Source organism: Gadus macrocephalus, chromosome 23 (genome assembly GCF_031168955.1).
Source record: "Gadus macrocephalus chromosome 23, ASM3116895v1".
NCBI classification, from domain to species: domain Eukaryota; kingdom Metazoa; phylum Chordata; class Actinopteri; order Gadiformes; family Gadidae; genus Gadus; species Gadus macrocephalus.
Genome location: NC_082404.1, coordinates 8,077,697 through 8,099,007, shown reverse-complemented (window position 1 = coordinate 8,099,007; position 21,311 = coordinate 8,077,697). Strand labels below are relative to the sequence as shown.

Here is a 21,311-nt window from a genome sequence, read left to right as displayed (position 1 = left end):
CACACACACACACACACACACACACACACACACACACACACACACACACACACACACACACACACACAGTTAGTGGTCAGGCAGATTAAACCAGCACTATCATCAGTTGCCTTGGTTACACTTGTGGTTTCAATGCGACTTTTGTGAGGGGATGCGCCAGAGGGGAACTGACGCCCACACTTTACACTTCAGCGCTGTCTCTGGGGCGGATCTGTGGTCGCATTTCAGGGTCCCACAAAATAGTTTTCTGGTGAAGTCAGTCTGCTGAAATGGTGCTGGGTGGACGAGAGGCCCTTATGTAAGTTCTTGCTGTTTAAACGGTGTGTAGTGGTAGGGGCCCGGCACCAGACGTGTGTAGAGGGGGTCGTCGGTCCGAGAACTCAGCACCAATGACGAAGACGGCAGTGCGCCCGGATCGCTGTCCGCACACCAGAAGGCGAGCCGGACCACCGCGGGATGTGGTCTACCTCATCGCATCACGATGTTAGCAAGGTCCGCCCTCGGGACAGGACCGACCTGACAGTTAATCTGTCCTGGCCTGCCCTGAACAGATGATGAAAGACACATTGAAACGACAAGTGTTGAGGCATTCAAGGTATCCGGTCTAGACCACAGAGGCCGTGATATATGAAGGGTCTGAATTGAACCATTGACTTTTAATCCCGTCCAAGCGCTACGGCACTAGAAGCAGAGAGCAGCGATTGGATCTGGTTTGGATGCGGAGGAACGGAGGCGTCTCCTGTTTTTTTAGAAACACGCGCCGAACAAAGATGTCTGCCGGGGCGGTGCTATGACGGCTTGGAAGGACGGGAGGGAGGAAAAGGCGGGAAAGGGAGACAGAGGGGGCTAGAGCGAGCGAGGCGGGGGCAGGGGAGAGACGTACAACTCCTACAAGTACAGAGGACGGGAGGAGGGGGGAGGCAACGTCTACAGATGGAGGGAGAGGGATGGAGAGAGAGGGAGGGCGGCTGGGTGGGCTTAAAATGGATGCTGGTGAGTCAGCAATAAGAGGTCATGGGGATAGATTTAGACGTGAGACGACGAAAAAACTCGAGTAAAACAGCTAATATAACATGGAGGACAGGTCAGAGGGGAAGCTGTTGTGACTGTTTACCACCTCAGCTACAATATTAAATATCTCACTTTGTTAAATGTTAAAACAGCTAATATAACACAGAGGACACTTCATAGAGGAAGCTCCTCTGACTGTTGTACACCTCAGATACAACCTTGTGCTTTGTCAACTGTTATAAAGGTGCCTGCACATTAACATCAGGCCAGGGTGACAAACCCGGTGGTGGTGGTTGTCTGCTATCATGGGAGGTGGGGGCAGCCTGCCGTTGACAAACCAACTGCCAACCTGTGCCAACATTATATAGTTGTGCTGGTTTTTGTTGTTACTGTGAGCAAGCCCCTTTATAAAAAACCTCGACAGGAATCAGGAAAAGGCATCATGTTTGGATTATGTTAGTGTTATTTTCAGACTTAACGAAATCATGAATTGGAGGATTTGAAGAGGGTGACTAAAATGTACTGAGGTTGACTATGAACAGGGAGGGGGGCGGTGTGTGTTTGGGGGGGAGGGGGGCCGGACCAACACCTTGGTGTCAGCAGGAGCATCCTAAACACCATCCCACCCGAGGAGCCCCCTCCTTCACAAAACAGGAATTGACACAAACAGGAAATAGGAAACAAGAACATGCAAAGGTCAGCAGTACACATCACCACGAGGAAGATGGAAAGCAAATAAATCAACAAAAAATACAGAAAATAAAATGCTTTTATGTTTAAATGCAACGTCGGCTGAAATGCCATAAGTTGGGTGCAGCTCTGATAGGACAGGCTGTCGAAGCACTGAATGGCCAGCAGGTGGCACTGTGACACATCGTAAATATTCTGCTACTCGTATAGGTTGAGGTATGGAGTTTGCGAAGGACGGTCGGAAAAACTTCACAGATCGTCCAAAAAATATTTATATTGCTATTTTACAGCTTTAGAACTTCATATTTTTTACATAGGCCTATTTTACATTGCCTATCTCGTGGTCAGGGTTGGAGTCAGGGTGAGGGTCAGGGGTCAGATACCTCGCTCTCCAGGGTGTGTATCTCGCGGGGCAGCTCCACGGCATGGCGGCTGAAGTAGTCCATGGTGATGGCGTTGTTCCAGTAGCTCAGGTTGTTCTCCTGGCTGGCCGACTTCTTCTTCCTCCGCATGCAGCACACGGTCAGCAGCACGGCTGTAGAGGGGCGGGGGGGGGCAGGGGGGGGAGACAGGTTAGTGGTCATGGGGGGGTCCACAGTTTACCTGTAGAGGTCCCGAACAGGTCCTCAATGACCAGCATCTGAGTCAGCTTTGGATAAAAGCGTCTGCTTAATGAAGTAGTAATAGACGAGGGCTTTAGCATGGCTGGCAGGAGCATTGGTCTTTAAATAGGTATTGGGTGCAACCGGATGGAGTCTGATGGCTTTTGCCCATGATACATTGCATCTCCCATGGTGACTGGCTCACACCGGTTGCATTTCATTTGTTCAATTTTCTCTCTCTCTTGCATGCTTAAAAAAAAGAGAAGCTTTTAAAAGGAGCAAAAGGAGTGTTCCCAAGGCTCTCCGGTAGCACAACGTCCAACCCAAAGGGGCTCCAAGCCTCGACCAGCCCGACCCTCCACCAGCCTCAGCCAGCCGGAGTCCCCGGGGCCCTTAAGACTTACAACAGGTGGCCACGGGCACGCTGATGGCCAGCACCACCCACACCAGGTCCATCCGGCTCAGGCAGATGTCCCCGGGGCCCCGTGGCGCCTCCAGGGTGGGCTCCGAGCCGTTGCCGCCGGCGACCCAGGGGTCGGTGGCCGGTACCAACCGGTTCAGGAAACTCCCGCTGGCCGTGGACGGAGGCTCCTCCTCCGAGCCGTTCGCCCCCCGCGGTGAAGGAGGCGCCGAAGGAGGGGGAGGAGAGGTGGACGCCGGCCCCGCCGTCGAGCCGCCGTCGGCGGGCGGCCCCCGCTGCGTCGTGGCGTTCCCCAGCGACGCCGGCAACGCCGCCGCCGACGGGACGAGGGCGTCCGTGGCGTTACCGCCGGCGGCGGCCTGCTGAGGTGCGAGGCTGTCATTGGCCGGGGTGGGGTTCATTAGCGCGGCGGTGGCGGCGGCGGTGGCGGCGGCGGCGGCGGCGGAGGCCAGCGGGGTGGCGGGGGGTGGGGGAGTGGTGACAGGGAGGGACTCGGGTGTCGCGAGAGGAGGGGCTGCCGATGGGACAAGGGGAGTGAGCCCCATGGTGGGGGGCTCGCCGGTGCTGGGGTGCACCTCCCGGGAGGTGATGCTGTGGTGCCGGGGCTCCCCCGGGGGGCTCTGGGCCGGCTCCCCGGGGGGCAGCGACCCCCCGCCGTCCCTCCAGACCTCCAGACTGGCCGTATGGGTGGGCTGCTCTACGCTGGGCCTCTGCAGCCCTGCGGGGCCCCCGGAGACGCCCTGGGGACCCCCCTGTGCCCCTCCTCTTCTGGCGGAGGATTCACTGGACACGCGGTCCGGGCTCTTCATACCCCGGACCGCGTGGGCGTGCGTGGGCGGAGCCTGAGGCCCGGATAAGAACGCCACGCCCCCGGAACCCTCCTGCTGCAAGTCCGGACGGGGAGGGGGAGGGGGGCTGGGGGAGGGGAGGGCAGTTGCCGTAGAGATATCAGAGTTCCAGGAAGTGTGGCTCAGGTGCGGCGTCGGGGCTGATGACATCACACCTTCTGGGATGAGAAGGAACGCTAGAACACCTGGAGAGAGGGAGAGGGAGGGAGTGAGAGGGGGAGGGAGGGAGGGAGGGAGGGAGGTAGGGAGAGGGGAAGAGAGAGGGAGGGAGGGAGGGAGGGAGGGAGGGAGAGGGGAAGAGAGAGGGAGGGAGTGAGAGGGGAAGAGAGAGGGAGGGAGTGAGAGGGGGAGAGAGAGGGAGAGGGAAGGAGGGAGAGGGGAAGAGAGAGGGAGGGAGTGAGAGGGGGAGAGAGAGGGAGGGAGTGAGAGGGGGAGAGAGAGGGAGGGAGTGAGAGGGGGAGAGAGAGGGAGGGAGTGAGAGGGGGAGGGAGAGGGAGGGAGTGTGAGAGGGAGGGAGTGAGAGGGGAAGAGAGAGAGAGGGAGTGAGAGAGAGAGGGAGGGAGTGAGAGAGAGGGAAGGAGTGAGAGGGGAAGAGAGAGGGAGGGAGGGAGAGAGAGAGGGAGAGAGGGAGTGAGAGGGGGAGAGAGAGAGGGAGTGAGAGAGAGAGGGAGGGGGAGAGAGAGTGAGAGACCCGTTATAGTATTTCATAGACTGGGTGGCCCCGCCCATTCTGCCGGCGATTTGAGTTCGCCCTGCAGAAGGGTCTGGAGAAGAGCAATACATTTTTTTCTAGTTTCGATACGTTTCTGCAGGAGCCAATCATCAAGCTGCCTTTTCTCCTTGGCGTGCTATTGGCCGGTTTAACACAAATACGATTGGCAAGCAGCCAAATGCTTACAGAGTCATTTGAACTATGCCCATTGATCACGCCTCTTGTGCTGAAGAAAATGACAGCAGCTTCCCCAGACCAACGTGCAATCTACTATTGAGCTTGGTCTGACAATAGCCAGGCTAAGTATTTTCTATTTGACCTCTTAAACCTAGGTCAACCTTGTTATTTTTCCTTGCTTTGTCAATGTAAAAGTTAATTTTCCAAGTCATTAAATTAAGCTCTTTAGAATATAATAATCATGGGAAGATATAGAGAGCAATTTACCAAGCATTCATTCAATGAGACAATGGGTGTACACGAGTCCTATAAGGAAACTTTCACATCGTGGGCAGAAACAACAAAGGTAACAAAGATGAGGGGGAGGGACCATCTTGGAGGATATAGGACTGGTCATGGCGAGAGAGACAATATCAAATTGCAATTTTTTAAAATTGACACTATGGGTAAAGTGGACATGTCTGCAAGGCTGCAAGCAAGGCTGGTAGCAAGGCCGCAAGACAGTAAAAGAACAACTGAACAATCTGATCAACAAATGGATCTGTAAAGCGACCTCGAGTGTGAGAAAGGCTCTATATAAAATAAACTATTTTTTATTTATTATTAACAAAGAAGTCAGTCGATTGGCCTCAGAATCAGACTTCATCGCTACAGTGGCAATGCAAATGCACACTATCTTAAATCCAAGGAGAAAGTATCCAAGTTACTTTTTAATTGACTAGTAATTATATAAACAAGGCCTATATAATTTGTGTATCATTTTATATCATTGTTACGATTAATATTTTGACGACAGATGGATATAAAGGGAGAGAAGAGAGCCGTTATTGAGGCACCAGACTGGACAACTACTTAGCAGGTCCAGAAGGTTCAGAACTGTATAAGAGGATGTGCAGTCGGAGATATAAAAATATAAAATCTAATCCTGCAAGTGCTATGATTAATCATCTTATATTTTATTCTCTCCTCATAATATTCAAAGAGCATAGCTTTGTGTGTATATGTGTGTGAGTGTGTATATGTATTTGTGCGCGTGCATGTGGGTTCGTGTATATTTGTGTGAGTGAGCGTGTGAACGCAGTTGCACACGATTGTGTGTGTGCATGTGCGTGCGTGCGTGTGTGTTTCAGAGTCTACCTCTTTATTCTGTCCTTCAAAGCTAGGGTAGGCAATTTATTTTCGAAGAGTTTTTTGTCATAGTTCTATAAAAATTCAATAAAGCAATAAACAACTTCTCTCACAGAAAAATGACAAATCGGGTATCTGTGTTTGCAGGGCTGTAATAAGCCTGTCCAATCATTGAAATCTGCCAGAATGAAATGATAGTCATTTGTTTTGGGGGATTTGATTTTTTGACATTACATAGATAGTACTAAAGAAATGGCATCTAAGCGCAGTGTTAAATGTTAACATATTATGCGCAAACACAAACACACACAATAGTCTGTGCATGCCATACATACACACACGCACATAAACACACATGCATGCAAGCACACACACCACAAACATAAACACACACACAGACCAATCAGAGGCCGCTGTGTTTTAATCTGACCCTCAATCAGCATCTGAGACCTGCTGTCACTGCCTAGCAACCACGTGTCAGTCCCTAGCAACCAGACACTCTGTACCGCTACTGAATAAAACATAGGGTCCTGACGCTCTGCAAGAAACCGAGTTCCCATACACAACTCACATGCACTGGTACACAGACACACACAACCACACAACCACACACACAGTGTCACTGTGATCCAAGGGCTAAGAGTGTGTGTTTCCATGCTAAACTTATAAATAAACATTATGTCCATAATATTAGGCTTGTAGCTCATGATATATTTAATTTCTCATCTAAAATGTTAAAGGAGCCAACAGCCTTTTAAGTATGTTTGTAATATGACCAGCGCAGACTGATCACACCATACACTTGTGTGCTCAAGTATTTGGTGCCTTAGTATTCTGCTGGTAGATTAACACTTAGTGGTTCTAAATCTAAGTGTTCTAATCCAAGTGTTGTGTTCTGGTCAACAGCATCCACACACCACCAGTCAGAACCCTCTGGGGCCCCCAGCACCCTTCACTGCGCACACACACACACACACACACACACACACACACACACACACACACACACACACACACACACACACACACACACACACACACACACACACACACACAGTGATGGAGCGAGAGAGAGGGAAAGAGAGAGAAAGAGGGTAGCTATGGGGAGCATTGTTGGAGTGTGTGTGGGTGTGTGAGTGTGCGTGCGTTTGTCCTTGTGCTTATGTGTTTGAATTTATGTTTATAACTTACTTTTTACTTTCATTGTATTATTTGTCATTATTGTAAGGACCCCCTCGAAAATGAGATGATACATCTCAAGGGGCTATCCTTGAAATAAAGAAAGAAAAAAAAAAAAAAAAAAGAGAGGGACGAGAAAGAGATAGATTGAAAAACGCAAAGAGAAAGAGCCTCAAATGGCCACCTCAGGGGCCACCAGCCTTGGGTGTGGGGGGACAGGAGAGATGAGCAGGGAGGAGGTTGGGGAGTCAGGGGGTGAGAGTGGGGGGGGGGGGGGGGCAGTCTGGGTGGGGGGGGCTCTTTATAAACATCCATTATTGAGTGCGGCGGAGAGTTAAAAAATTCGATTAGAAAATGAAAGGGATGAGGAGTGATGGAGGGGTGAGGAGAGGGGGGGGAACAATGGGAGAGGACGGGAGGCACGCGTAGAGCAGGTGTGTGGAGAGGGGGGGGGCAATGGGAGAGGACGGGAGGCACGCGTAGAGCAGGTGTGTGCGGTCATTGAGAGTTCCACGCAAGAAAACACAGGCTGCTGTAAGACGCAGACGGGGGCCTGTCTCCTTTCATCCGTTTTATTCTGATCCCTCAGCTGGCCCAGGATTCATCCGTGTGCAGGCAGGTGGCTTTGAGGAGGAGGAGGAGGAGGAGGAGGAGGAGGAGGAAGAGGAAGAGGAAGAGGAGAAGGAGAGAGCCAGAGCTATCACAACTGCTCGGTAACATTTCATAAATGTTTTATATTTAATAAAACCAATACAGGTTCACGGAGACCCCCCCCCCCCCCCCCCCTTGAGGAAAGGTGGCGATGTTCTCGTCCGTCTGGTGACATCATCAATGACATCACAACGTGATCAGGATAAAAACGCACCCATAAACTAATTCAACAAACATGGAGGCATGCATGGCGGAGCTGGACAGGAAGCGTTTGATGCGCTCAGTGTAGAAAAGGGGCAATGCTCCCCACGGCGGTACACATTGAGGCTACTTTTCTGATTCCACATTTGGGGAGTTCATACATGGTGTTCAATGCACTTCACACCTCACTGGGAAGGCTGGGAGGCTGAGCTACCCGTCTGTCATACATCTCGGTGGACTCCCTCACTTGATTTGAAATGGCTGGTTATGGCTAATTCATCAGTGTCACACCTGTTGTGAAACCATAGCCGGTTAACACTGGTCGGCCTATCACGGTCCAGATAGAAGTCATTTCAGTCAGTAGCAGCAGCAGCCTCAGAACACCCCAAATTAAGCACTATCTCTCCAGAACATGAGTGTACTAGACTAGGGAACGCTTCGCTCCATTCATGGCATCACCACCAAACCGTGAAGGTTTCAGCCTGGAGATTTGCTTGCAGAGCGCACGTGAAGCCCCCTCTCTACACTCCACAGTGCACGTGAGCCGTGCACGTGAGCCGTGCACGTGAGCCGTGCACGCTGGGGATGCCCCTGTCAGTCAGCACTGGGGAAGCAGCCTTAATAATAATAATAATAATAATAATACATTTAATTTAGAGGCGCCTTTCAAGACACCCAAGGTCACCCAAGGTCACCCAAGGTCACCTTACAGAGCACCTGAACAATCGGGACTGTGCAGTGGGTCTTGCGAGGTTCTAATCTCCCAGCCAATCAGAATACAGAGGAGCTGGGATTCTGCTGTACCGGAGATCTGTTCTGCTTGTCCTCCCAAGCAGACCGGTCCTCCCAGCGGCCCGCGGCCTCCGGCCCGGACACACTGCCCTCTGAGCGCCGTGTGTATCAGTGCCATCTTCACCCGCCCCACTGGGCTCGCCTCTCCCGGCACGGCATGAGTGCCAATCTGGGTACTGAGCCGTCCCCCGGGAGAGGGGCGTGGGCCACGTCCTGTGGCCCCCAGGGTGGAGGGGGGGGGGGGGGTCGGAGAGGAGATGGGTGGAGGAGGTGGATGGATGGAAGGGGGTCATTTAACTTTTACTAAATCTTAAGACATATTGTGTGTCTTAGCTTTGTATAATCAAGTAGTGTGTATTCTTTGTGTTTGGTTTCCTTAAACCCATCTGAATCTCAGATACTTGAAGTTATTAACAACACGCATTAATCCTAATACCTTCTCTTTCTTGTTCTTGTCGAGTTATTTTTTTAGTAATGTGTTGTGCAGTTTGGCATAAAAACGCAGTATAAATAAAGAATGATTGAATGAGTTGCAGGTGGAATGGATCAGTGGTGGGCGCAGGGGTGGAAGGATGGAAGGTGGAGACGAGCCGGGTGGAGAGGTGGATGGACGGAGTGGATGGATGGCTGGAGGAGGGCTGGGAAGATGGATGCGGTGGAGGGTGGAGCGTGGAGCTGTGGGGAGGGGAGCAGTGAAGGGTGGAGCTGTGGGGAGGGGAGCAGTGAAGGGTGGAGCTGTGGGGAGGGGAGCAGTGAAGGGTGGAGCTGTGGGGAGGGGAGCAGTGAAGGGTGGAGCTGTGGGGAGGGGAGCAGTGAAGGGTGGAGCTGTGGGGAGGGGAGCAGTGAAGGGTGGAGCTGTGGGGAGGGGGGAGCAGTGAAGGGTGGAGCTGTGGGGAGGGGAGCAGTGAAGGGTGGAGCTGTGGGGAGGGGAGCAGTGAAGGGTGGAGCTGTGGGGAGGGGAGCAGTGAAGGGTGGAGCTGTGGGGAGGGGAGCAGTGAAGGGTGGAGCTGTGGGGGAGGGGGAGCAGTGAAGGGTGGAGCTGTGGGGAGGGGAGCAGTGAAGGGTGGAGCTGTGGGGAGGGGAGCAGTGAAGGGTGGAGGGCGGTGGAGGGTGGAGGGGGATGTGATGGAGGGCGGAGGGGTTAGACATTGGAGGGGGTGTAGGCCGGACAGTGGAGGGGGGGGGGGGGGGCGGGGGCTCGAAGGTGGCGGGTGGAGGGATGGACAGGGAGGCTTAGCGGTTGGAGGGGTGGAAGGTGGAGCAGTGGAGGGTGGAGGATGGGAGGGTGGGAGGGGGGGGCAACAGACGTAAGCCCGGAGATAAGAGCAGAAGCTATCGCTACGGAGGGATAACTCCTTCCTGTTCAAAGGCTTGGCTAACGTTGGGCGTGACGACAGTGTTTATCAGCTGAGAGAGACACTGAGGCAGAGATGAGGGAGAGACAATGGGAGAGACTGGAGAGGGAGAAGGAGAGAGAGGAAAGAGAGAGTGATGGAAAAAACACAGCCATAGAAAGGAAGTCAGAAACATGGAACAAGGCAAAGAAAGAGGTAGAAAGTGAGTGATGGGGAAAGAGAGAGAGAGAGAGGAGAAGAGAGAGAGACGAGAGAGAGAGAGAGAGAGAGAGAGAGAGAAGAGAGAGACGAGAGAGAGAGAGAGAGAGAGAGACGAGAGAGAGAGAGAGAGAGAGAGCGAGAGAGAGAGGAGAGAGAGAGAAGAGCGAGCGCGAGAGCGAGAGAGGATTGTGACTATCGCGCAATAATGTATAAGGGAAGCTGCATAATATGAAAGCCTGCGCCTCACATGGCGATCCCACAGGAAGTAGAAACATTAAACAGGAAGTAGGCTGCTAACCTTCCTACCGTCCACGCCAGTGACAGCCAGCCAGCTCTTCTAGGACATAAAGTCTCAACAACATCACCCACATTTAGCCTCTATGTCCTTTGGAATGCATGTCTTCTATGAAGGCTGGCTAAATTAGATTTGATGGGTAGTTTAGTCATCTTTGCAAATTGAGTCATAATAACATCAGGCAAAAGAATAGATCTATTTATCAATATAAAAGACATTTTAAAGTATGGATAAAGTCCCAGAAGAGTAACAAAAATAAGAATGACAATTTTCAATATTATTTATACAAGAATGCTAAAACAGTCCAGAGTCTGAATCTGTGAGACAGTCGGTTGGCTTTGTTGGCGGTATTTACTGTTCCGAAAATGTTTTTTATGTATGTGTATCTTTCAATGTTTGATTTAAAGTTGTGGATTCCTGGAAGGATCGCCTGATGTGTTTTAAATGAGATTCAAATGAAAAAAAAACAGCACAAACAACACAATTACCCAGCAGTCCTTGTAATCATGTGAGCCGAGAATGTTAATTAGAAAGCTGGCTAAAATCCTTAGACATGTTTCATTGTTCCCAAGATAAGTGTTAGTGGTGGGGTGGCAGTGGCAGTGTCGGCCCCCCGGGAGCAGAACAAGCTGGAGGGCGTAGCTCCCAGCTAACAGCAGGACAACATGGTGGTGTTTACTGATGAAGCCATGAGAGAAGGAGCGCACGCACACACACACACGCACACACACAGGGCTAGACGTATGCACATACACAAATCAAACTTCTTCCCTTTTTTAACAACTCATTGTGTCGAACAGAAAGGGAAGTCTGACTAAAGCAGTTGTATCTTTGTGTATTTTAACTTATGTATTTAAACACACGCTACGAGCACATAGCTCATACACATAAACAGACATATGTCAGCAAAGCTATAAAAACAAACCTACACCCTCTTATATATGCAGAATTATTTTGGAAGCATTTGCTGCTGAAAGCACCTCTTCCGTCGTCCTCCTGATCCGTTTAGTTGTGCCTGCAGCACCATGACAACCCCTAACCTCTACACCTGTACAACCAGAGACCGGCTGCTGGTTTCAGTTATGGTCACAGAGAAACCAGTTCATACCATTATCAACAGGGAATCAATGCTTTTGTTTCCCCACAATCCACCAGCCCAACGCCGAGTGTTGCTCCACCACATGCCGCCTGAGTTCCTGCTGTTACTGAATCAATGCGGGCGGGTAACGCACCCCCGATCGCCTCGGTATTAACTCACTAACACAGTTAGCGGTCGTCAAGCTGTCTCTGGTTCTTTAGTATGGAAATGAAGGTTATTGAATTGTCATTATGAATAAAAAAAGGGAGTAACATGCTAAGCTAACGCTCTAAACTACAGCTCCCAACGATGGGTCATCTTATCCCTGAAAAACGCATGATGAAATGCTCCTTTGTGATTGGACATGATGGAGGGAAGATGGTTATGAAGGACCAGGGTAAGGTTTAGCGTCTATCTTGGTTCAACCACCTATAGCGTTATGACTGTTTTCAACCTGTGGCGTGGAGGGATCAATAAACAATACAATATTCAGATAAGGAATGGATACACAGATTTTACCATCTCCATGGTGATCACTAGACTAACAAATCCCACTAGACTAACCAAGCCCTGAATAAGACAGACGATATATATAGACTGCATTTCTAACCACTATGGATACAAAAAGCCCTTTACAGATGAAACCTCCAATTCACCACCACACACGTGCATGGTGCTGGATAGCAGGATAGCAGAGGGAACAGGCTGTTTGACTCCCAGTTTAAAGGATCTGGGTTTAAGGGTTCGAGCACAGTGAAGACTTCACTTCACATCCCAATTGGCACAATTTAGGGGGGAACACTATTCTACTATTCTATAAATTGCTAACAAGGCGACACCTCTTTCTTTACAGAGCATGTGATTGAATCAAAAACAAAAACAAAAATATAGAAATAATATATGGTTGACTCAGGTTTACAGAGGTCGTGATCTGTTGCCAAATGAGGGGTGTTGACTTTGGTGCGATAGCACAGGTTGGGCAGAAAGCACATTCAGTAATTCAGTCACCGCTGACCTACTCCCTCCCATGACCTGACACACCGAATGTTCACCCCTGCATCCACCGCTCCAGTGAGGTACACAGCACCGCCATGTCCACCGATTGCGCATTGGGAGTCCGTCCCATTTGGATTCTATTACGCCAGGGAGCGGACCCGAACAGAGCGGTAGGCAGCGGTACTCACTCAGCAGCGAGGAGCTCAGGGCCTGCAGGCTTGACTTCATGGTATCATGTGGTCCGTCTGCTCCTCCAAAGTGCTCATGGTTCTCTGAGAGAGAGAGAGAGAGAGAGAGAGAGAGAGAGAGAGAGAGAGAGAGAGAGAGAGAGAGAGAGAGAGAGAGAGAGAGAGAGAGAGAGAGAGAGAGAGAGAGAGAGAGAAAAGAAAGAAAGAGAAAAGAAAGAAAGAGAGAGAGTTAGCATGTATTGAGTGATCATACAAACAATTAATCTCAACTAAAAACAGATCAACAGTCGAAAAAGACAACCCAAGGAAACGAGTGCTCTGTTATATTTGACTAAATATATATAGAAAGGCAGAGACAGAGAGACAAACAAAATGAACAGACACCCTGTAACAGGAGTCCCGAGGCTCAGGTAACTGTCAGATTGTAATGCTGCTCGTGTTTCAGGGTGACAGGCAGTGATTGGGTCAACACATGCTAACAGCTAGAGGTCTGAAGGTCCACAGGAAACCTGCCTCCTTATTACCCTGCAGCCAATCACAGGAAACCATAGGTCGCACCAGCCAATCACAGGAAACCATAGGTCGCACCAGCCAATTAGAACAGGACCTGAGTTGTCTGTAACATCGTTGGCCCCGCATAATCGTAACATCGGAAAAATGGATTGGATTAGATTTTACTTCTAGGGAAGAACTGTCGTGGTTGCCCTTGGTTACCTGGCGTCAGTGTATTGACTGTACACGGGAACTGATGTGAAGTGGGCGGGGTCTGGGAGGGAGTGGGCGTGGCCTAGGCTTGCCAAGCGGATTCAATGACATTAAACATTGACCAGAGTACAGCAGGTAGAAGGACAAAGAAGGAGAGGTGAGATGAGGCAAGAGAGAGAGAGATGATGGGATGGTCAGAGGGAGATGGAGAGAGAGAGAGGGGGGTAGGGAGAGAGGGAGACAGAGATGGCAGTGATGCATCTCAGTCAATCCAATGCTATGATAAAAGGTCGACTACAATACAGACGTTCTTTCAAACTACCACAAGGTCTCTCTGGTATAGACACACTGCATAACACAAGAATGAACTCTAATAGTTTAGAAACATTGTGCATAGTGCATAGATTTTCGTTTTGTTTTGTCTTGTTTTTGTTTTATTTATTTCTTATTGCTTATGTTTATTTATTATTATTTTTTTTTTTTTCCACAATGTCTTGTTTTTTAAAAAATGTATGATGACTATATGCTCTGTAAGGTGACCTTGGGTGGCTTGAAAGGCGCCTCTAAATTAAATGTATTATTATTATTATTATTATTATAGTTTGTTTGCATCCCTCGTTTCAAAAGCCTCTGCTCTCCTTGTGCTTTGAAAGTAGGTTCAAAAGCTTGGATTCCTTCTGTTCAAAACGTTGGGTTCGTTCACTGTACTCTGTGTCCCCAGCCCATCTCTGAATGCGGCCCCTTGTGATGTTGTGCGGCGGGTGGGGGGGGGAGGGGGCTGCGCATGTAAACCAGACACGGCTTGACGACCGCTAACTGTGTTAGTGAGTTAATACAGAGGCGATCGGGGGTGCGTTACCCGCCCACATTGATTCAGTAACAGCAGGAACACAGGCGGCATGTGGTGCAGCCACACTCGGCGTGTGGCTGTTGGATTGTGAAAAAATAATAAAAGCATTGATTCCGGCCTGTGGTGGCCGGTTGTGCTCTCACAGGTGCATGTACCGTTTGATAATGGTATGAACTGGTTCTCTGTGACCTTAACTGAAACCAGCAGCCGGTCTCTGGTTGTACAGGTGTAGAGGTTAGGGAATACTGCACTACGGTCCTTGCACTACGGTCCTCTATTTTGTTGCACAAAGCGGAACAGGAAGTTAATGACTCTGTTAGGATGTAAACCTACCAGCACTTTTAGCTGCTCATGACATGTTATGATTATGTGATTATTGTCATTTCACTGCTATCGTTCATTAAAGCAAGTGAACAAATGGAAAGTTGTTCTTATTTAGAGGTGTAGGGTTGTCATGGTGCTGCAGGCACTACTAAATGGATCAGGAGGACGAAGGAAGAGGTGCTTTCCGCAGGAAAAAATAATTCTGAATAATATGAGGGTGTAGGTGGGCTTTTATGTGTGTGAAGGCAGATGTCTGTCTGTTTATGTAAATGTATGAGCTATTCACTTGTAGCATGTGTTTGAATAAACAAAGTTAAAATGCACAGAGATACAACTGTTCAGAGACTTCCCGTTCACTTTGACACAATGAGTTGTTAAATTAAGGAAGAAGTGGATCTCTATTTGCGTGTGTGCATACGTGACATCTAGCCCTGTATGTTTGTGTGTTTGTTTGTGTGTGTGCCTGTGTGCCGACTGCAAACCTTAACCACCCTCATACTATGAGGGTGTAGGTGGGTTTTTATGTGTGAGCATATGTCTGTTTATATAAGTGTATGAGTGTATGTGTTATAGCATGGTTTAAGTGAATGCAGGAATTTGGGTCAAGATGCCTCTTTATGTGTCCGTGTAGATGTATAATATACATTAATGTCCCTGCATAATTTGAGTGTGTGTGTGTGTGTGTGTGTGTGTGTGTGTGTGTGTGTGTGTGTGTGTGTGTGTGTCCGTATATTGGTTTGACCTGCCTTTATGCATGTGTCTCCGCAAATTCCCGTTTCGCACATTTATGTGCCTACGCATCTATTTTGAGTGAATCTGTGCATGTGTGCGTGTACCCGTTTTGTGTATTTGTGTGTACCTGTGTTGTGTCTGCGTTTTTTAACAACATAACAGGTCCACACACTGACCGCTCCCGGCAGACCTCCGGCAGAGCAGCTGAGTCACAGCCCAGGTTTCCCATAATGCAACATGACAGGCCGTCACACCTTCACAGCTAGGCCACAGGGCGGGAGGCCGGGGCCAGCAGCTATAATGACAGTTGAAGAGCCCTGCTCACCGCTAATGGAAGGAAGGATGACTCTTCGGAAGACTAACTGCTGATTTGCTTCCTCTCCCATTTCCCCCCCCCCCCCATTTCACATCGCATTTTGGATCTATTCCATAATTCACAGCAACAAAAATACCAAGAAATCCAGAACTCCAGTATTCACTTTTACATGATTCACTCTCCCTTCCTCTCAAACAAACACTTGTTTCCAATCGCTTTATTAAGACATGAGTAATCTGGTGGCAATATCGGTAAGTTAGTTGAGCAGGGAAACCGTCTAGAGTTTTGGAGAAACCATAGCAACTTGAGTTGTCATGGTTTCCCAAAGATCCTAGAAGGTTTACCCATAAATGGCAGGCTGCTCTTTCCGAACATACACCTGGGTGGAACACTCCACACTGGTGATGTTACATAAGGCTGCATTTTACCTCTAGCTGTGATGTTGATTCACCATCACAAGCCATGTCAAAATATACCCTTACGCAACTTCACCAGTGTGGAGCGATCCACCCAGATCTATCCAAAACACACCTGGTGGAACGCACTGCTGCTGTTACATAAGGGAATATTTGGACACGGCTTGTAATGGTTCATCAACATCACAGCTAGAAGTAGGATGAGGTCCCTTTAAAGTGAGGAGTAGAGAGGCGAGGCTGCTAAGGAGACGCTGTCACTGTTCTCAGGGCTCCAGTCACACCGGAGCCTTTAGAAACCCACACAGACCAGGGCCGCCTGGGTAATCCCTGCAAACCCGGCTGATAGATTCACCATGGCAACGCTAATAGTACATAATATTTGAGTCTATTCACAAGGACATCCAGGGGCTTAAAGAAAGAGCCCCCGTCCCCCTCCATAAAATAAGACGCGTCGGGAATGATAACATGAACGGCGGCAAGCAGAACGCAGCCCCTATTGAAGCCAGGTCTGGGGTCTCTAAGGGGATTTGTCGGGGGACTGGTGACAATGTTGGTGACGGGGAGGTACTGGGTGGGGTTTAACATGGTGGTAATAGTAGAAAGGGGTGGAGATGTTGGTGGTGGTGGTGGTGATGCTGGTGGTGAATATGGTGATGGTAGTGGTGGTGTGGTGGTGAATGTGGTGATGGTGGTGGTGCTGGTGGTGAACGTGGTGATGGTGAACGTGGTGATGGTAAATGTGGTGAACATGGGTGATGGTGCTGGTGGTGAACGTGGTGATGGTGAACGTGGTGATGGTGAACGTGGTGATGGTGAACGTGGTGACGTGGTGATGGTGGTGAATGGGTTGGTGATGAGGGTGGTGATGGTGGTGGTGGTGGTGGTTGTGATGCTGAATATGGTGACGGTGATGTGGTGAATGTGGGGATATTGGTGGTGCTGAATGTGGTGATGGTGGTGATGTGGTGATGGTGAGGGTGTTGGTGTTGAATGTGGTGAAGAAGTGATGTGTTGGTGGTGATGGTGGTGATGGTGGTGAATGTGGCGATGGTGGTGATGGTGGTGAAGAGGTGATGGTGTTGGCGGTGCCTTACTATAATCCAGAGACAAGGTCACCAGCAACGCTTGGCACCTTGAAATAAATCCATCACCCCTGCGATTCTACTCACTCGACAACAATGCTGTTAATTCTGGACTTCCCTGTATTCTCTGCTCCTGGAGGGGGGAGGAGTGGGCTGGTTGGGGGGGGGGGGGGGGGGGGGGGGGGCTGGAGCCTGGCCTCCTGCCCGGATACACTACAGAAAGCCAGAGGGGGGGGGGGGGGGGGGGGTGGAGATGTGGGAGAACGGGGGGGGGGCCACAGTGCTCTGCTCTCATCGACAGCTGATAACCAGCCTCTCAGGGCGTCTCTGTGACCGGCTGATAGTCCTGTACCTCTCTCTCTCTGACACGGCCTGTTCTTTTCCCCTAACAATAGCTGTCCTCTCTCTGTTCTTCCACACGTTTGAGAGGTAATCAGGCCCTCTCCGGCACGGAGCGATGCGATGTTCCCAGTTGTCAAAGCCCACAGTGTTTCAGCGGTGATCTGAACGTTTGAGCCTCAAGCTTCTCATTGAATATTCAACATCCCAAAAAGTATTTTTCTTCGATCAAAGTTTGCAAATGGTGTCTGGGGCGGGCGGCAGAGATTTAAACACAGATTCAAAATTCTCCGTTCTCCCTCGCCTCGATGTGAGGAAAGCTTTGCGTGTGCAAAGCCGGTTACATCAGCAGGTTCTTTCCCAGTACATCAGCGAACAAGAGTCTAAACTTGGGCTCCATTTGAAGTTCTGTTAAAGCCTGTCTCCTTTAATCCCCGCTCTTCAAGCCTGACCTCTTGGGAACGCTCACAGCAGGGGGTCTCCCCTGTCTTTTCATTCTCCTGGATCCTCTTGTGATGAGAACCAGCGAGCATGGGGTGTGGTAGCAGCCAGAGGGTAACACCCCCCCCCCCCCTTCCCCGCTAGTGTCCGATCACTCCGGTTCCGGCGGTAACGAGGGCCGGCATGATGAGTCAACGGGGCCCCCCGATGTGTGTCGATAGGCCCTGGCTCACGGGGCCCATTACATGTTCCATGCGCTGACGAAACACAGAGATCAGCTTGTTTAACGCAGCAACAGGTGGATTACGAGCAGCGAGCCTGTTATGAAACAGTGGTAATCAGGTCTCCGTATCCCTGCGACTAATCTGCCTGGACACAGTGAGTCAGCGGCCAGGCCAGGTCCCACCTAATTGGCCCAAACAAACCCAGCTGAATGATTGCGACTATCGATTTGACGCAACAACAAGCTTAAATCAAACGCAGGCAGCCAGAGCTTGCTTCTGCACTATTTATAGTAAGACGGAACAGCTTTCCAAGTATCCTTACGAAAGCTCCCCCTGCCTGCCCCAAAGCAAACATATGGGCTGAACTCTGAGACGCAATGCTGAGTCACTGCACTGCGCCGCGTGAGTTAGCGCTGTCAGAAACAAAATGGCTGCCTGAGCAGAACCAGTTGCTAAGGCAGCCACCGGACTGTCTTGGGTCATCAATCAGTGACAGCACGCCGCTCGGGGCTCCTGCCTGTCGCACTGCAACACATTAAAAGGCCATTAACAAAGGGCGCTGTAGCCCCACAATGCCGTTCACCTCCTGCTGAGGTGAGGACTGGCGACAGGTCATCAGGCCCAGTCTATCTGTCAATCACCTTGTTAGCCATGATGCTAGCTGGGTAGTCACAGTGTATCTGTCAATCACCTTGTTAGCCATGATGCTAGCTGGGTAGTCACAGTGTATCTGTCAATCACCTTGTTAGTTATGTATCGCTAGCATCCCTAGGGCTTACATCCATAAACACTTTCAAAGGTCATCTTCTTCAGTATATAAAAGAAGCCAATTGCTTTATATCGACTTATGTATGATTATATTATTTGTAAAGGTTCTTATAGGTGTCTAATGCTAGAATAATTGTGTGTATTGATGGGATATTCTGCACACACACACACACACACGTTTAAAAACAAATACGGACACACACGTACACAAACACTGAGCGCCACCACATTGTGCACTAACTTTCGACTGATTTAAGACGTCAGACACGGTCGACTGCGCAGCCATCCAGTGGAGATACGACCTCATCAACACAGAGGCGTGCCGTTTTCAGTCTGGGGGGGGGGGGGTGCTTGAGACGGCCTCCTCCGTTGGGGCGACAGAGTACAGAGACAGAGCATCGCCACGCCGCTCGTCTCCAGAGCCACCACTGTCACAGTCGTAAATGTACCCCCCCCCCCCCCACCCACCCACTACTCCTCACTACTCTTTCCCTAATGGGTTGTCCTGAAGTGACCCCCCCCCCACCCTCGGATTGAAGCCCCACAGGCCAGGGCAGGAGGCTCAGGACTCCGCCCCCCAGCACCTGGGGATCCGGCTGCAGCCCAGGAGTCCTTAGTTCAACAAACACAGACTTGTTTACAAAATAAAAGTCCTTTAAACCCTTTATTTCCCTTTCAAAATATGCCGGAGGCAGTATAAAAACCAACATGAATAATTCATCCTCATTTGTTAATTTGTTAACATAATATTCTCAGGGTTAAAGTTCGGACGACAATAAACAGGATTCTCCATTCCTTTCGGTTTTAAATCTCAAACCATCAGATCATAAGTCAACCAGACTTTCCCCTTGAGACTCATCTGACAGGACCCCACTGCCAGGTTGGGTCTTCAGAGTCCAGCTCCCACCAGCCCGGACCAGACCCAGACACCACACCAGCGCTTTCAGGCCAGCCTCTGCGAGAGGAATGGTAAATGGACTGCATTTATATAGCGCTTTTATCCAAAGCGCTTTACAATATTGCCTGACATTCACCAATTCATGCACACATTCACACACCGACGGCGGAGTCGACCATGCAGGGCGACAGCCAGCTCGTCGGGAGCAGTCAGGGTTGGGCGTCTCGCTCAGGGTCACCTCGACACTCAGCTAGGAGGAACCCTGGATCAAACTAGCAACCTTGCGGTTACCAGCCAACCCGCTCTACCTCCTGAGCTACTGCCGCCCCCCCGAGGACCAATCCACTAGCATTGTCGCTCAATATGACTTAAGCTGCTGATAACGAGCTAGCTTTGTCATTAGCAGGTAGCCTCTGCCACGCTACCCGGGCACTAATGACAACCCATAATCGGAGTCCTCGTGGGAGAACCACCGCTGTGGAAGAACGGTGCTATCTGACCTCATCAATCATGCCGTGTTGCAGGCTTCAGTTTTTCATCAGCAGAATGTGCTGGTTGTCATGGTGACGAGGAGGAGACAGAGGCTGGCAGCTTGATCTGTTGTCTAAGGTTCAGTGACTCTGGGGCCTTCCAAGAATCAAGACGAAATTCTGAAGAATGCCTTTCAATAATTCCATCTGTCGGAAGCCAACAAGGGGGAAGTGTTCAAAGGAAATGCAACACTTTCGCTTGAGTTCTTACGCTTTTCTTAAAAAAATTGTTTTAATGAAGAGGATTGCTTAATACTTAAATTAATAGTATTAATACTCAAACTTGAGTGGGGTTTTTAACGGAGGTTGCTTACCAGAATAATAATTTCTGAGGGGACTTTTTTACTTTGACTTGAATAACAGAAGAATACTTTTTCTTACATGCGAATGTAATCCCTGGCTAGGTGTATCTAGACATTAAATGACGTTGGTGACATGGGCTCTTATCAGCAGGGTTTGATGGTTAGCCCCACATTCATCTCCCCTATCTCTACTCCTCTGCTCTCCACTTTTGAAGCCACGACACCGGTCTTTGATCCGATCAGATTTGCCGTCTTCTTCCTCTTTCTTCTCTCATATTTACTTCGGGCTCACCAGGGGAGGCCAGCTCAGGGCTTCAAGCTAAACGTCTTTTGAATTTAAAAGTAGGAAGAATTTTTGTCGACAAACCAGGATACGAGGGCACCAAAGCCCTATGTTCAGACACTATTTTGCATCCCACTGCTCACACAAACAAAGTACCTATTCCCATGATGACACCTACTGCCAGAGTGAGTCGATGTCATTTTTACCAAAACACACACAGAAGGATAGCTCTACCCAGTGAGAAACTGAGTGCGATAGCTCTACCCAGGTGTGCCTCTGTATCCACTCTGAGCCAATCAGACGGCTCCGCTGGAGCTCCCCCCCCCCCCCAACACAGATGGAGGGGAAGGTTGTTTATCTCCCCGGGGAGCCGGTAGAATGTGACATGTCTCCAGAACCGCTCAATTGAGACAAACAGCCCTGTGGACGCCGCCGAACGAGAGCATGACACAGCAGTTGCAACGGTGTCTTCCTCGGGCGCTGTCAGTCAGGCAGCGTTGTCCCACCGGTCTAACACTCTGAGACCTGCGTGTTGTCACATGGTGAGAGAGGGAACGTCGGACCGTTTCACACTTG

At 50.0% G+C, this 21,311-nt stretch overlaps 1 protein-coding gene across 3 annotated transcripts in view; it reads right to left on the bottom strand.

Moving 5' to 3' along the window:
• The window catches only part of tmem108 (transmembrane protein 108), a 36,326-nt gene that overhangs the window by 1,970 nt on the left and 13,045 nt on the right, over window positions 1-21,311 (bottom strand). For all 3 annotated transcript variants that reach the window (XM_060045858.1, XM_060045857.1, XM_060045856.1), the window contains exons 2-4: window positions 12,526-12,609; window positions 2,708-3,757; window positions 2,085-2,236 (exon numbers count right to left, since the gene is read on the bottom strand). In XM_060045858.1, coding sequence (XP_059901841.1) covers window positions 2,085-2,236; window positions 2,708-3,757; window positions 12,526-12,565 — 1,242 coding nt within the window. In that variant the 5' untranslated portion in view covers window positions 12,566-12,609. The remainder of the gene's footprint in view (window positions 1-2,084; window positions 2,237-2,707; window positions 3,758-12,525; window positions 12,610-21,311) is intronic.